The following is a 16,608-nucleotide window of genomic DNA, read 5'->3' on the forward strand; positions in this document are numbered from 1 at the left end:
TGTTGCTAGTACTGTAGTGACTTTCTGGAGTGTGTAGCTCTTCTGTGTTAGTCCTGACTGTCTGAAAACAGGAATTTCCTAATGCCCCACAAAACAACCAGAATAATTGTCCTTCCTCATTTCCAGAATCCATTAAGCTTAATAGATTGTAATAAATACTAATGACTAGAAGCTCTTTCCTAATACTTGAACTTGGTATCTTGATAGCTGCATATGTATTTTTTCAAATACAAGCGTGTTTATAGAAATATTAAAATGTAGTTCTTACAAAACAGGCTAAATGCAGTTACCTTCCACTGGGGAGTGGGTGTGGTAAAGGGCCAATTCTTCCTGAAAGAAAGAAATTGCATATGAAAATAGTAAACTATGAAATTAACACTGTCTTCCCAAAGAAATGTGCTAACCCTCATGTTTGTTTAACAGGAAGGTGGTTTGAAATTGATTTTTCAGAAGCAGGGACTTTCTCAGAAAAGGCCATTTGAAAGTGAAGAAGGCACTTTAGGACAACAGCAGTACCTTGCCAGGCTGCATGAGCTTCAGAACGCCTCAGAGACATGCCTTGCCAATTTTCCAAAGACTTTGCCAGAGTCAGGTAAGCATACTGGGCTTTATCATTGAAGTGACTGTTCAGTGTAAAAAGGCTTGCTGCGTAGGAACAGTTTGGTTATTTTGCTGTAGTGTTGCAGTTGAACATATTAATTAGGATCCAGGTTTCAGTTGTTAATTGTATGGAACTGTCCATTTGATTAGGAACATCCAGCCAGTTGGCAGCTGGTGCAAATGGAGTATTAGCTGATGACCAGCCTGTAGTGAAGAAGAGGCGGGGGAGGAGAAGGAATGTGGAAGGAGTTGATATATTGTTTATAAACAGAAACAAAGCCCCTAACCATGTAAGTAAATATGAATTTATATTGGTATGTTGTTGTGATGTAAATGTTTTCAGTTTTGTGGGTTTTAATGTCTTAAGATTGCCCAATCCTGCCTGCTTTATTAAGTTTCTTGTTTGTACTGAGTGGTACAGATTTTGACATGGATCCCCACTCTGTCCCTGACTAGCCTGTTTAATTAAGTTCATAAAAGCTCACAACACAGATACTTATTTTGGCAGGGCTGAAACTGAATACATAGTTGTGGTACCTGCTTTCTCTTAAATGTTTATTTCTAAGTGTTTCTCATAATACATTCTATTTCTTCAGGTTTGTCATAGCATAAATGCACCTCCAGTTGCCTCTGGAATAAGCCCAGCACTTCCCTATGTACAATCCCAAGGCCTATGTGATGCAGAAAGCCCAGTTCCAGTTATTAATCTGAAAGATGGAACAAGACTGGCAGGTGATGATGCACCCAAAAGAAAAGATTTGGAGAAATGGCTTAATGAACATCCTGGATATGTTGAAGATTTAGGAGCTTTTATTCCTGTGAGTAGTTTGTTGAGTATAATGAAGTAGCAACCTTTGTTTTACCTCTGCTGTGACAATTGAGTACAGGTATATTCTGTTTGATTCACATCTTTCAATATGCAGTTGTAATTGCAAACACACACATTTTAGCATGGCTTGAAGCTATCTAAAATAGTTCAGAATTTAATATAAAACAATAAAGTATTCATAAGATTGTAACTTGAGACATAAATTTATCATTTATCAGTGGCTTTAACAACATTTCAGTGCTACTAATTTTAAAAAAAATCTTCAACAGAAAATGCAGTTTCATGAGGGAAGACCCAAACAAAAAAGGCATCGTTGCCGCAATCCTAATAAGCTGGACATTAATAGCCTTACTGGGGAAGAGCGTGTTCAACTGATAAACAGAAGAAATGCTAGAAAGGTAATTGTTTTCTTTTTATTCAGAAAATTCTAATGGCACCACACCTTATTTGAATGTGTGACTTTCAACCCCTTCTCAACCTGGCATATTTTTCCAGCTTCCAAAAAGTCACTCAAAATATTTGTTGGAATCTCAATATGCAATTGAGATCAACTCACTAGATTCAGGTTGTAATTCTGTAACGTTTCATATGAGACGAATAGAAGACCTATTCCACATACATATATTCCACTTTGGTCAGTTTTCTGACAGTTGACTTCAGACTTCAGGCCATCTTCCCCACAATTTGTACAAATTTGCAGATCGCATTTGCAGATCAGAAACTCTGTGCAAATTTTCCCAGTCCTCCTCCCCCGCCCCCCAAAGTTGCAGCCTGCTTTAAAAATGGAAGGCTGTATGCTGTCCAGACTCACAACGGATCGAGTCAGCACCAGTGCAGGACTGACTGAATGGAATCTGCCTCGGTTCAGAATGGTACTAAACTAAGAAAATCTGTCCCATTTTCTCCTCTCTGTTGTATTCTTCTCACATCCCTACTGCATCACTAACTTAAAACCAGGTGGGAGCTTTTCTGCAGTGCTAGATATGTTCACCTGTCAGTATCAAATACATGGAATTTTGCTGATAAACGTTTGTTTAATCCTTACGTTTTAGGTCGGAGGTGCTTTTGCCCCTCCGCTGAAAGATCTGTGCAGATTCCTGAAAGAGAATTCTGAATATGGAGTTGCTCCTGAATGGGCAGATGTTGTAAAACAATCTGTGAGTACTTGTAAGGTGGTGGGAGAGTGTGTGTCATACTTAGCAGAACCTCCACTTTCCAGTGAAGGAAGACTAGCTTTAAAACAGAGGTCCCTGTTTAAAGCAATGCAACAGTAATTTATGAAATCTGTGAGACTTGAAGCCACCCGTGCTTGCTTGTCTAACAGTGATAAGCCAAGGGACCCATACAGCACCATGTATGTTGACGGCATTGGAGGATAATAAAAGTAGCAGTAATAATAGCAGTAGTAGCACATATGTACGCTGCGGCTGCCTTCAGGAATCAGCTTGCTTGTTTCTAGCCAGTTCAGAGGCCATAAACGGAAGCCTTTGCAAATAACTTGGACTTGCATGAAAAGACTTGGTTTTCACTTGCTCCAGATGTCCTCTCGCTTATGTTGCTTTTTGGCAATATGAGAAGCTTGAGAGGACAGGACACCTAGAAAGTTTCCAGCCCATGTGGCATTTGAAGGATCCGTTTTGGGCACCTGCTCTAGTTCATGGACCTTAAGCACTATGACTATACCAACTCGAACAGAGTATCAAGAGATGGTTATATTGCAAATTGATGTAACTGTGTATTTCTCTCTCATCTTATCTATAGCATATCCTAAGGTGCAGGGATAGTTTCCACATTAAATGATGAAATCGTTAATTAGGGTTTATTGTTTTTCCCCTTCCAGGGATTTCTTCCCGAAAGCATGTTCGACCGTATTCTCACAGGGCCTGTTGTACGAGAAGAAGTAAGCAGGAGAGGGAGAAGGCCTAAAAGCGAGACGGCAAAGGCGGCGGCGGCGGCGGCTGCAGCGAACATACCAATCAACCCTTTGCTAGCCAATGGGCTACTCCCTGGAGTGGATCTGTCCACCCTCCAGGCCTTGCAGCAAAACCTGCAAAATTTTCCGTCACTGCAAGTGACAGCAGGTTTAATGGGAATGCCTGCGGGCCTGAACACTGCTGGAGAAGCAAAAAACATGGCTGCTGTATTTCCCATGCTGCTTTCAGGGATGGCTGGCTTACCAAATCTGCTAGGAATAGGAGGACTCCTAACGAAGTCCACAGAATCGCTTTCTGAGGAGAAAAAGGGAAGTGACTCCAGAGAGCCAGACGGAAAGAAAGAGAGGACAGAGAGCCAAAGTGCACATAACGGTGGAGAAAACTCTGTGTCAGGTTCCCCTTCCACATCATCATCATCGGCTGCCACTGCAGCTGCCAGCCCCTTAGCTCTTAACCCCTTACTACTGTCCAATATACTTTATCCAGGGATGCTTCTCACTCCAGGCCTTAATCTCCATATCCCAGCTTTGTCCCAGTCTAATATTTTTGATGTACAGAACAATGAAAGCAATGGCACAGGCTCAGCTAACCCTACAGAGGAAAAGGAGGAAAATTCTAGGGTTCAAGATCAAGAAGACAAAAGGGGAACAGAGCCGAGCTCTCGCAATGAAAACAGCACAGATGAGGGTTCAGAGAAAGCTGACGCATCCTCTGGCTCCGACAGCACGTCATCCTCGTCCGAGGATTCAGATTCTAGCGATGAAGACTGACCCCAGGCTCTGCACTTAAATTATAAACTGATTTTGAATTTATTCTTTAATTATTTTGTTGTAAATAACCCAGTGTGGAGTGAGTGCATCAATAATTTACTGACCGAACATTTCAGTATTGGTTTAAAAGTGCAAACTGCTTTCAAAAACATTTTGCATGTAATATTTCTTGACGTTCATGAGTTTCTGAACTTGTATGTACTATCAAATACACAATTGTGTAAAAAGAATTACAGCAAAAGGCATTATAATTTTTGTTTTGGGGGTTAATTTTTTAAATAGCTTAGTGAGAGCTGTATATTTAATATATTTGCAGTGAACACACTTCTTTATGCTCATTATTGATTTAATCTGAATATAGTTTTACAGCCTCCTTGACACTTATAATTTACAGATCAAAACTCAGCAATAATTTGGGCAGCTAATGAATGTCATGAAAGCTGTAGAATCTACATCACCATCCATTGCTTTAATTACATGAAAATGCTCTAGTGTTGTGATGCACTGCTGATGTTTCCAATTCAGGTACAACTGTGTTTAAAAGAAAAGTTTCCCATTCAGCCAAATAAATTGGCTACTTGTTACCTCAGCTGAGTTAGTTTAGGAAGTTTACATTGGTTTCTCTACTTGTTTTCATATTCTGCTTTGCTTTTTAAAGGCATCCTGTGTATGTTAATTTGGTAAGGGAAATTACCATTACAGTTGCACTCTTTTAATAGTTAAAGGGAAATTTTGCCACAGATCTATCCCTTTCCTACCTTTCTTCGACACCATGGATACCTGTTTAGTTTTAAAATCTTTGCTCCTTCTACGGCCTTCATGTTGTTGAGGAATTTTATCCACAAGTTGAAATAACTCAAAAGTGCCACTTTCAACACTGCATACTTCATGTATAAGGATTAGATCCTTGTGAGAATGGCTTGTTCGCTTTGTCTGTCTAGATTTTGGTTTTGTGTTTGTTTGTCATGTAAACTCCTGTAGTTACCAGTTAATAATGGTAAGGGGAAATGTAGACATGTTAAAATTCACATATTTCTCTACAGGTTTAATCTGACTATCTAGAAAAATGTTACCCAAAATCAAGATTTAGGGTATCATCAGTTAATTATAATAATGCTGAGTTGCCCAATAACTTAAAGCACTTTCAACAATGATGTGAGAAATGTGTTCCATGAAACCATGATAATAACAGTGCTTAAAAAGCATCTGTTTGAATAGAAATCCTTAGAACCTTACTACATAAAATCAATCTTAACATTTAATGTGTGATACAAGTCCTTGTTCTGCTGAAGCTGCTATTACTCTGACATGGTAGAATCACAGATTCACACCACATGGTGGAACTGACTGAGATTAGGTGTGAGTTTGTGCTGAGCTCACATATGGTCCAAGGATAGGCAAATGTCGATGGAATGGATAAAAGTACTGGCGTTAGTCAATGACAAACCTTTTCAAAAGGGAATAATTTAATAAAATCTGTATTTTGATATGGTTCTGTTGCTTGCTTGTACAGTAAACAAGACTGTGTTGTTTTTTACCAAGATCTTTACCAATAAAAAATAAAGTTTGTACATGCAACATAATTAACCCCCTTTACTAGAAAGCAGTATTACATGTAATTACACAGTTATAAAAGTTTCATTTGGATTGTGCTGGTTATTGTATTCCCACCCCAAGAATAGTATGACTTGTTTGGCCCTTCATGCATTCTCCTAGCAATAGTGAAAACATGCCACAAGAAAAGGGGTAGCAATTCTTCATCATGAAAGGATGTATTACATATTTAATATTTTGCCCTTTGTAATATAGCACTTTTGTTTATCTTCTATGTATCCATGATATAGCCAAAGTTTTCCAAACACAGTTGTTGACTTAGTCAATGGAGTATTTCAACAATACATCACTTTGCACCATCCCCCTACATACCTCCCCTAAAAGAAATCCTAAGCATAATTTTTAATAAATTTATGAAATAAAGTATTTTCCTAATTATGGTCAAGTGAATTTGCTTACCATTTAGTGATCTTTCTCTGTAATAAGGCAATTTTAACAGTTTCAGTGTATGGCTGATGAAGATTTGAATATGAAATAAAGGTTTGAGTTTTTTTTTTAATTGGTATAAGTTGAAAGATAATAAATATGTAGTTCTGTCAGCTAAACAGTATGCAAGTGTGGCTGCATCAACTCAAGGGTTGTGAGGAACCTTCATTTGAAGTACATTAATACTGAATTTTCAGTATAAAAGATATCCAAGATGGTGAAGAAGTATATGTTGGTAGTGACTAAAAGAATGGTAGCTGTTATTGCCTTGTATTTCTATCCCTTGTTTCAGGTTTCATGATCCGTCTTAGTCCTGTTTTTCTTTTGGAAATTTTGCAATATTTGCCAGTTGTGTTCTGTGTAGTCTGAATTTGCTTTCTTGTAGTTGAACAAGCGTCTTAAGTCATTTGTAATTTATTGAATTACTTTCTATGATGTTCTATAGAGCAAATGGAAGTTTAATTATTTTTTATTAAACATATTCTTTGACAACCCATGACGTTGGCCTCAGTACATTAAAAATGCCTTTTCGTTGTTACGCAGAACTTGCATTAAGACTCAAGTAATTGCCATAGTAATTTTAAAGAAACTGCCTTATTATTTTCTGCAGATGCATTTGAGCTGTCAAAATATCTTGCCTGGCAATATTTATTAGATTTATGTCCTGCCCCATTAGTCAAAAAGTCTCAATAGAGAATTAGTTTCTAAAGTGTATAAAAGTGTTGAGAAATATCTTGAAAGGTGCAATTAAGTGATCTTGTACATGTGAATGCTAGAAAAGGTTTCTCTACATCCAAAGTTTGTTCATTCCTATTTTCTCATGAGTAATGTTTCTAGGGAACATTGAAGGATGCATGCAATGTGCAACATTATCTCAGCATGTGCATATTACATGAAAGTATGTGAGCTAACTTATGAAATGAAAAAAAATACTATTTTGTGTTAGTGAACAACATTTTGAATTTTTGTACTGCCTAAGTTACAATATGTGTTTATATAACTACATTGAATGGAATGAATTCAGCAAGTTACGGGTATTATGTGTGTGACCTTACTGTGTATCATGGCCGTTCTGTATTTTCTTTAACTTGTTTCAGAACCAGTTTCTGATGCAAGTAAAAAGAGTTAATCATGATTGAGTAAGTATACAGTTGTATGGTGGATTCTGCTAAGTGCATCTCAGTCTTGTTGGTACATAAGCAATCATTACCATATGTGCGGAAAAAGTGATATAAACAGTTAACATATGCTTTTTACGCTGCAGCCTTAAACTGACTAAATTGATACTGTATCTGATAGTGAATAGACAGAACTTGCAGTATATGCTGTTATTTTCTAATGATGCATTTTTTAAAGTTAAGGGGTAGTGGGTGTTGAGAACTATTGTGTATGCAAATTCCCACCATCTTGGAATTAAAGGGTTTCTTGGCGCTTAAAAAAATGCTAGCTGGACTAGCCCACATTTATTTGAATCTAATGGAAACTTGGCAAACATTGTGTCTAAAATACGAACATGTAGATACTGTATGCTGTTGTTTTTTAGAAGTGAGAGTTTACTTTCCTTGATTATGGGCAGGGACAACGTGTGGTGTAGTTTAGAAAACCAGTATATAATATGCAATGAAACAAGACATTAAGCCTTATCCTATGCGCAGTGCTGGCTAGCAGCTCCAATTTCTGCGGGGCAGTGCGGCCACCTCGGGTGCCCGTCTCCACTTTTCAGGAGCTGTCCAAGTTGTTGACCCTTCATGTTCAGCACCATAGATAGTTCCTTTAAGGTTCAGACTGAAACCAGGAGTGAGTAGCCCTCTCGCTGACATTGGAGCCACTGCCCTAAAAGCTCGGTTTGGTTACCTGAGGTTTTGAGCTGGAGTTTCTTTGAAAAGTCGCGTAGGTGCATGCTGTTATTCCGTTCTGAGCCTAAATTGCGATGCAAAACAGACAATCATGCTTGTAGTTTGTCGACAATTATTTTCCAAATTAGATCTGTCGGAAAGGTTTTAAAAGGATTTCACGCCTGAGCAACAAGGGAAGGAAAACGGAACTGGCAGGAAGAAAATGAGCAAACTAAGGCGCCTCTTCGCAGGTCCTACAGTTCCGAGATGGGACCAGCTGGAAACCGAAAAAGCAGGACCGAGCAGTTTTCTTTTCCTGGACCCTCGCCCGATGCTAGGCTTCCTGGGAATTGTAGTGTCCCAGCCTCCTTACGCCCTCGACGCTCAAGCGCTCCGATTGGTTGCTGGCGTAGAAGCGGCCCGCTGATTGGTAACTGCGCCCCGCCTCGAATCGAATGAGGTGTGAGGAGAGGGGAGGCGCACACGCGGCGAAGTGTTTAGATTCGAACGCGGCGGCTGTGCAGGCAAGTGGGCGGGGACTGCATTCTTCTCGCCCAACGCACCGCCCCCTCCCCTCCCCCAACGCACGAAAACAGTGCGCGGCGCAGGCGCAGTGGTAGCCTGGCGAGCGCCGCGTCCTCCGAGCGCGTCGCCGGCGCCGCCCGTGTCCGCCGCCGCCGCCGCCGCCCGACCCTCTGCCATCGGGGCAATGCTGGGCGGCGACGAAGGGGGAGAGGGGGAAGAGGCCGCGGCCGCCGCGCCCTCGCCGCGCCCCGCCGCCTCCGCCTCGCCCTCCCCGACGGAGGAGGCGGGGGCCGCCGTCCTCGCTGCCCACGCCCAGGAAGCGGCGGCCGACGATGAGGAGAAGAAGGGCGGCGAGGACGACGACGAGGAGGAGGCCGCGGCCGCCGAGGCCGAGCAGGACACCCGGCAGCGCTACGAGGAGCTGTGCAGCAGCCTCAACATGGACGAGCGCGCCCGCGCCGAGGCCTGGCTGAGCTACCAGGGCATGAGGAGGAATTACACCCTGGAGGTGGGCGGGGCCGGGGGCGGGGCCGGGGGCGGGGCCTCCCCTCCCCTGTGCGGGGCCGCCCCTCCCCTGCCCTCCCCTCCCCTGTGCGGGGCCCCCGGAGCGGCCAGGCGGGGCAGCGGTGCGGGGGGTGCCGTCCCGGGAGCCGCTCTGCTCGGGCCGCCAAGTCGGACTGCCGTTCCCCGCGGCGGTGCCTGGTCCAGCGACGCCCTGTCACAGAGGCGGCCCGGCCCGGCGGCTGTAGGGCAGCTCCCGCAGCCGCGTGCCCGCTGCCCCGCTCCATCGCTTTGGGTCCCCCGGGCAGCAGGTCACCTTTGGTACCTGCAAGATTCCCGTCGCAACTTGGCAAGACATGCTATAGGGCGAAGTGACTGACTGGTAAACGGCTGTCTGGGGGATGAATTTGGCTATCTAGGGATGTAGGGGGAATGGGGGGCTGTTTCTCTTTCTATTAATGCTTGGCAGCACATGCTGCTGCACGTGTGTATATATGAACCTCTGAACATGGTACCGACCTCCACTTCTTGCCCATTGACTCTTATCCTTATCCAGAGAGGTCCGCCTGGCGCCATCGTTATTTGTTTTTCGGCGCCAGGCCAAGACCTTTTTATTTAAACGATATTTTAATAATTGTTAATATTATTTATTGGTTTTAACATTTTTAGCCAGGATGTATCCAGATTTTATATGTATTTATCTTTATAATTGTTTGTTTATGATGTTGGAAGCCGTCCTGAGGCTTATGCGAATGGGATGGCATACAAAAATTCCAAATAAGTAAATAAATAAAATAAATCCTGTCCTCCAACCCTCCCTTCCACACAATCATGACGAGAAAATTGTTTCCCAGCTGCTATTAACCATGGGAAAAAGAGGTCTCTTATTGCATGGTTAGGTCAAAGCGTCTGCACCCCATAATGCTAAAACTTGTGCTAGGACTCTGGGACAGAAAAAGGAAAGCAGCCGAGGGTGGTGACTTGCCCCATACAGATGATAAATGAGTGAAACCTGGTTTAGGACAATAATGGGCAATCAGAAAATTGGTTATACTGCTTCCGATTGTGAAGTTAACCTTTTTATGTAAGCCAATTTACAACAAAAGCCATTCTGGCTTCTAAAAGTATCTCATTTTTAGATGGCCATCCCATGCATTGAGAGCCATGGAAATCAGCAGTGAGTCTCACAGAGTTCCCCCACAGCTTGTATATTCAAATATTCCCTGGTCTCACCTTCATCCCTTTGTATCAATATTTCTAATGTTAAGATTAAAACACATTTGATTACTTCTGGCAGAACCCCAGCAAGGGAAGGTTTTCTGTTTGACAGAAAAACAGGGACAGAAATAGAGGAAAAGCAAGATCAGTATCTAAAAATGTTCTTGTCCTGTTGGTAAGAAATGTTGAAACCACTTCCTTTTCTGTTAAAAAAGCAGTCTTGTCTGATCCTGTTAGTTTACAGCAGTTTCACTTCTGTTACATGCTTTGTTAAAACATGTCTTTCCTTAATAAGTACTCCCTAAGTATCCGCTGGCATTTAGGGAACCGTGGAACTCATTCTGAGTGCTGAAGGGGGATTTCGTCTAGTGTTTCTCTAGTGGCAGCTTCTTCCCAGCCCTCCCAGTACCAAATGGGGAAATACACTTGAAACAACTGGAAGGAATGGAGTCATGATGCTAATTCCTAGTCATGCACTCTGGTTGTAGCAGAAGGAAGATGCTATTTCTGCTCTAGACATTAGAGAAGGCTCAGCTTCTTCTCTTTCTTTTGCTATAACAGGGGAATGATCTGCATTGGCTAGCATGTTCCTTATATGTGGCTTGCAGAAAAGCTGTCCCAACAGTTAGTAGAGGAACCGTTGAAGGAAACTATGTATCTTTAATAAGGATATTACGCTGCTCAGGACAAAGGTAACATCCTTTTTTAAATTCCAGTAACTATAAGAAATTGCAAATTTCAGAAACATTTTTTGCCAAATCTTGTGTTTTGACACTAATGAATGAATTGCTGTAGTAATAATGCTGTTATTATATATGCTTTCTGGGAATACAGAAATCTGGGATGAACCACTGAGTAAAATTCTTCCTTTAAGAGAGGACATAGTTTTATTTTTCTGTCAGTCAGAGCTCTGCTTGCAACATTTCCCTTTTTGTAGCAACAGTATACTTTTATTTCCTGTCCAAACATTTTATTAACGCTTGTTTCATTGTAGTGGACTAGCTAGTAATGCACAAACCAATTGGCTTGTTAAAATGTTGGTATTAAAAGATTTTGTAATGAAAAGCGATTCACTTCCATTAATGTAGCTGTCAAACACAGCTTGTCTTAAGCTGCTTTAAGTTGGAAAGATCTTGCATCAAATTCCTTCCAGGTTTCCTTAAGATTAGGAGATGTTAGAAAGCTTTCAATAGGATGGACTAACAAAGAAATTCTTAGGTCTGCTTTATGAATATTCAGACCAGTACCTAATTATAATATACATGAGTTCACCATAGTACAATGGAATCGGAAGCGGAAACACCACATATGTTATATTGTGGCTGGTGAAGAAAATCGTTCTACTTAACTGATCCAGGGGAAAAAGACATTCAGAGGAACAGACAGCATGACAAAACAGTGGTTTTAGCTACCTGAAATTTGAGAAGTCTAGAAATACTAAGATTTTCTATTATACTTCCTGCGTAATTCCTATTTCTGACATGCAAGGTTACATTAAATTATAATCAGTTATTAGTGAGATGTTTTAGAATGCTGACATTTAATCAAAGTAAATTGCTGATCATTTAAATGTCTTCAGTTTGATAGAGTTTTTTAACAAGATGAAGAAATGGGAAGATATGGCAAATCTACCCTCCCAGTTCAGAGAACGTACCACAAGATTAGAAAGAAACTTTACAGTTTCTGCTGTAATTTTTAAGAAGTATGAACCCATTTTTCAGGACATTTTCAAGTATCCTCAAGATGACCAACCACGCCAGCAGAGAGGAAGAAAGCAAAGGTATGCATTCATTACGTATACTATGATTTTAACATATTTTGCTTTATTTTTCTGAGCATTGTTCCTTATCACGTCAGCTTAATTGTGGCCAGCTTTCAAACTAGCATGTCAAACACTTTGTCAGAATTGCAAGTAGCTGCTTAGGAAGTTATCGCACCCCCCTTGTTCATATCTCTGTACTCACACCACCACGAGCGGCTCTCTCACAGCCACATGTCTGTGCAAGTTTGTGGCTGATACAGGAATTAGTCTTCTTAGCCACATGTTCACTCTTCTGGCTGCAATAGCCTTATCAAAAGGAGCAGCTCTGAAAGCTGCATTGGCAGTTCATTCTTGTTTGCTTGCGGGTTGCCAGCCTGTCAGTCGGGAAGGGAAAGAATAAGGGAAACCTGGTATGGAGCCTCCATAGGATAGCCTTGGGTGTGCCTTCCTGAATTTCCAAGAGAGAGACGGGGAGTGTGTGAGAGTTTAAAGCACTTCATTAAATCAATGAATATGTAATAATTTTTATTTTACGGCTTCAATTCTGAAAAGGCGTCAACCATGCACAGTCTCTGAAGTTTTCCAGTTTTGCTGGGTGCTGTTCGTTTATGCAAAAGGTAAGAGTTGATGTTTGTTCTGTATTTTTATTACTTAGCCTTCCTTATCTAAGAACTGTAAAGGCAACTATGCACCATAATACTTGCCTCAGGTGCCATTGAATGACTGCTGGGTGACTTTCCTTTTTTCCTTTTTTCTTCCTTCCTTGCTTTTAGGAAAGGTTGTGCTGCGTGCATTTGGTTTTCTTTGACAGTCAGTCAGAAGATTTGTTACATTAATGTTTTTGTTTTGATGATAGCTTAATTCTATTGTTATTTTACAGTTGTTTTTCCCCTAAAACATATCATATCAGACTGGAAAAGTAGCATGAACTTTACTTTCACAGAGCCATACTCTGCTACTCGCTTGCAAAATTCGTATTTGTCCTTTTCCTTGGAAATATTTGAATAGAGCTCATATTGACAACTGCCTTTTAGAATGTGGGACCCTTATGGCTAATGCGGCAGAATAAACATCAAATAAATAAGTAAAGACTTTCAAATTGCACATCTTCTGGTGTGTTGCTTGTTCTGAGACAATGTTGCCTATTAACATTTGATCTTTGATTAAGATTTTAATCAAGATGTTTGTGTCCTGTTCAAATTTACCACATCCTTTAAAAGAAATAACTGTAGAATTAAGTTGTTGCCAGTGCTCCGACAGTAGAGTAATGAATAATTTGCCAGACAGCAAGGGGTTTAGCTTCAAAGAGTGACAGAATACCAAAATAAAAGGCAGTATTTATCTGAAGTCAGCATGTTCTGAGATTACAGAAAACTTCCTATGGCCTCAGCTAACTGCTCTCTCCTTCCGTCAGTGAGAAGCACCCGAATGAGCTACTACCTACTGGTTATAATTTCGTGGTCACCTCTCATGAAATAAATAAGGCTTTAAAACAGGTGCTGTGCACTGCCGTAAAGCCAGAAAATCAGAGTAGGACATGTGCTTGTTTGATCTTGAAATTTGGGGGCAGTGGGATTGTGTTTGCTCTGTTTTTGAAGGCTTCTGCTCGGTTTCTCCTGGTAACCACACTGCACGGACAAGTTTGGGCTTGTCTGTGTGACATGCTTCCTAAGCGCAAAGAACAGCATTCGCAACTTCCTTTCTCTGCACAAAAAGTCCTGCAGAATTCTTGCTTGCTGCCTCTGGTGCAGATGGCTTAGCCTGCTGCCAAAAGTGCATGGTAAGATCAGAATTAAGATACTGTGAACTAGCATGATATTAGCAGCTTGGTTGATGATTAATGTTTATCCTGATTTTCACCTTTTAAATGCAGCAGCAGCAGCATCTGTACTTCATCTAAGGCTGAACACATCATCCTTTAAGCCTGTCCTTACATGTCATCTTTTTCCTGTTTAAGATTGTTGAAAGGAAATAGGTTCATTTAAGAAAGAAGAGAGCAGTTAGCCAATAGCATTGGAAATATTATTTTTTTACTGTATCTTAACAGAACTGTTGATAGTGAGTGTGGCTTCGTTCAAGTTTGTGTGTGTGCACACGCATGTGAGAGAATTGGTTAAAGTTTGGAGAGTTTTTCAATCGTTGCTTCTGTAGAGCTACATTGAAAGATATCTTAATATAAATGGCTGTGAGAAACATGAGAGCAAATTGTTAAAACAGACATACAGTCAACTTAGGACAAGTGTGTGTGTGTGTATATATATATATATAAATATACTGGAACATTTCCCCCCACCAAAAAAAAGGTAAACTGTACCAGAATGAAATTACCTGTTTATCTGTATTATGAGAGTTCTTCAAAAAGTTTCTGCACTTTTATATTTTATAAATATATTTTATATTTTTTGATGATGGTATTAAAAGGTTGGTACAATGCTGGGAAAAACGAATCGCAAAGGAAGGTGACTATATAGAAAATTGATGCAATTGGTTTTCTAAAACCTTAAATACAGTTTTAAAAAGTGCGGAAACTTTTTGAAGAACCCTCATTAATTTTATAATCTGATGTTGTTACTCTGGCTGTTGGTACAACAACGGGTGCTGTGGTATGCAGATGTCGCATTTCTTCATAATAAATTTAGAAAATTAAATGCACCCCCCTCCCCCTGAATTCCAAAGACTGCTTAAATGTGATTCGAACCCTGGTCCTAATCCCACAGGCAATTTCCCTATGATCAGCGATGATTTGGTCAATGCCTACCATCTCTTGCTGTGTGTCCTTGACCTCGTCTTTGCAAGTGCTCTGCAGTGCCCAAATCGGAAGGAGCTGCTGAATCCTAGTTTTAAAGGTGAGTTAGAATTACCCCTAAAGCTTTTCCAGTTATTAATGAGTTAGTTGCTTTTGGCTTTTCCAAGGAATACTTGGATAAATAGCACGTAACACATGGCAAAGAACTCTAAAAAAGAGATCATTTTTAAGAGCGGAGAGGGGTTTCACCCATGTGTCTTTACACGTAATTTTTCTCTTAACTTTTCTGAGATTAAGAGCAATCGAAGGGAGGGAGCATGTGGCATGTTTTTCAGCTTCCAAGAAACAATTCAGACATAAAGCAATAAAACATTTAATTGAAGAAACTGCTCTGTTGATTCATGCAAGTAGAAGCCCAGAAGTTGATAGCTTCTTGTGAAGTGCTTTTCACCTTTACTGTTTGTGATGGGGTGGTGGGGGAGATAAGTGCAAAATATTTTCACTTTTCTGTTTCCCTTTACCTTGCCATCCTGGGTTTAATGTCACAGGGCTGCCTGAAGATTTTCACAGTAAAGATTTTAAGCTGTTACCTGAACCTCCTTGTATCATTGAGAAGCTCTGCTCTCTACATGATGGGTTGGTCTTGGATGCCAAAGGCATAAAAGAACATTTCTGGAAACCTTACGTGAGAAAACTGTTTGAGAAAAAGGTATGCAGCTATTTAAAACCCCCGCCTATTTGCTCCAGAAATGATTGGCAGTGTCCCAGTGCTTGCTCTTAGCATTGGTTCTCTCTTCTTGTAGATTCTAAAGGGAAAAGAAGACAGTCTGACAGGGTTTCTAGATCCTGGAAACTTTGGAGAAAGTTTGTAAGTATTATGAAGCAGTTGTATCTGATTCCAGAGATGGCTTATTACAGTGACTCCATTATTCTGCTCCCCATCTCTCACAAAGCACTCTATCGTTCAGGCAGGGCTAAGTAACACTCTTTAGAGCAATGCAGGTGCAAACTTCATACCATTCTCAAACTAGCCACCAGATTTTCCAGATGGATACATGCATCCATCTGGAAAATTCATTTCCTTAGTCTCTTCTATGTGCAGGATAGATAAAGAAATTGCAGTAGTGAATTTGTATTTGTATTTTTGTTTTGTGTTGAGCAGTGCAACAATGGGAACATAACATGTAGCATTTTGCTTGTTTGACTTTTGAGTAGCAATTTTTTGGTTTGTTGATGCATTGTGATACAATACTTTAAACTCTTGTTGGATTGTTTTCAAGGTTTGGCAAAAAGTCACTTCTATTATTTTGAAGGAGGCTGTGTTAGCTTGCTTGTGCAGTGTCTCATGGAAAGTTTCATCTCTTTCTGTCTTAAAACTTTAAAGAGGCTTTAATCCTTTGTGACATTGTTCAACAAAGGATCTAAGGAAGGCCTTTTCACTGAAATAGAGGCCATAGCTACTGTTTTTCAATGCGTCTCACTATTCTTTTTGAAGTCTTTTATGATTTGAACACTTGCCTCTTTTCATTTTGGGCTGCAGCAAAGCCATCCACAAAGCCTATGAGGAGTATATATTGTCGGTGGGAAATCTGGACGAACGGATATTTCTTGGGGACGATGCGGATGAGGAAATTGGAACCCTGCGAAGGTGTTTGAACACGACCTCCGGAATGGAAACTGCCGAAAGAGTGCAAGTGAAGTGTACTTTGCAGGAGCACTTCGAGCGAGTGAGTGCAGCGGCGGCTGCCACGTGCTCCAAGCGGACAAATTGCTGTGTGTCCATACAGCTGTCCTGTCCTGTCCTGTCCTGTCCTGTCCTGTCCTGTCCTGTCCTGTCCTGTCCTGTCC

At 40.9% G+C, this 16,608-nt stretch overlaps 2 protein-coding genes across 12 annotated transcripts in view; both read left to right on the top strand.

Annotated features, from left to right (window-relative positions):
- The window catches only part of CHD9 (chromodomain helicase DNA binding protein 9), a 69,737-nt gene extending 63,072 nt beyond the window's left edge, over positions 1–6,665 (top strand). For 7 of the 10 annotated variants that reach the window (XM_044427736.1, XM_044427739.1, XM_044427737.1 and 4 more), the window contains 6 exons: positions 424–592; positions 751–890; positions 1,197–1,418; positions 1,699–1,827; positions 2,482–2,586; positions 3,270–6,665. In XM_044427736.1, coding sequence (XP_044283671.1) covers positions 424–592; positions 751–890; positions 1,197–1,418; positions 1,699–1,827; positions 2,482–2,586; positions 3,270–4,133 — 1,629 coding nt within the window. In that variant the 3' untranslated portion in view covers positions 4,134–6,665. Of the gene's footprint in view, positions 1–423; positions 593–750; positions 891–1,196; positions 1,419–1,698; positions 1,828–2,481; positions 2,587–3,269 lie in introns of those variants that run through there. The other 3 variants (XM_044427738.1, XM_044427741.1, XR_006414493.1) reach the window with 2 other exon arrangements.
- Positions 6,666–8,700: 2,035 nt separating this feature from the next.
- The window catches only part of RBL2 (RB transcriptional corepressor like 2), a 21,951-nt gene continuing 14,043 nt past the window's right edge, over positions 8,701–16,608 (top strand). For both annotated transcript variants that reach the window (XM_044427745.1, XM_044427746.1), the window contains exons 1-8: positions 8,701–9,041; positions 10,814–10,944; positions 11,832–12,032; positions 12,567–12,631; positions 14,732–14,860; positions 15,309–15,469; positions 15,564–15,628; positions 16,301–16,487. In XM_044427745.1, the coding sequence (XP_044283680.1) occupies positions 8,718–9,041; positions 10,814–10,944; positions 11,832–12,032; positions 12,567–12,631; positions 14,732–14,860; positions 15,309–15,469; positions 15,564–15,628; positions 16,301–16,487 (1,263 nt within the window). In that variant the 5' untranslated portion in view covers positions 8,701–8,717. The remainder of the gene's footprint in view (positions 9,042–10,813; positions 10,945–11,831; positions 12,033–12,566; positions 12,632–14,731; positions 14,861–15,308; positions 15,470–15,563; positions 15,629–16,300; positions 16,488–16,608) is intronic.

Source organism: Varanus komodoensis, unplaced genomic scaffold, assembly GCF_004798865.1.
Source record: "Varanus komodoensis strain SLA01 unplaced genomic scaffold, ASM479886v1 scaffold19, whole genome shotgun sequence".
Taxonomy (NCBI): Eukaryota; Metazoa; Chordata; class Lepidosauria; order Squamata; family Varanidae; genus Varanus; species Varanus komodoensis.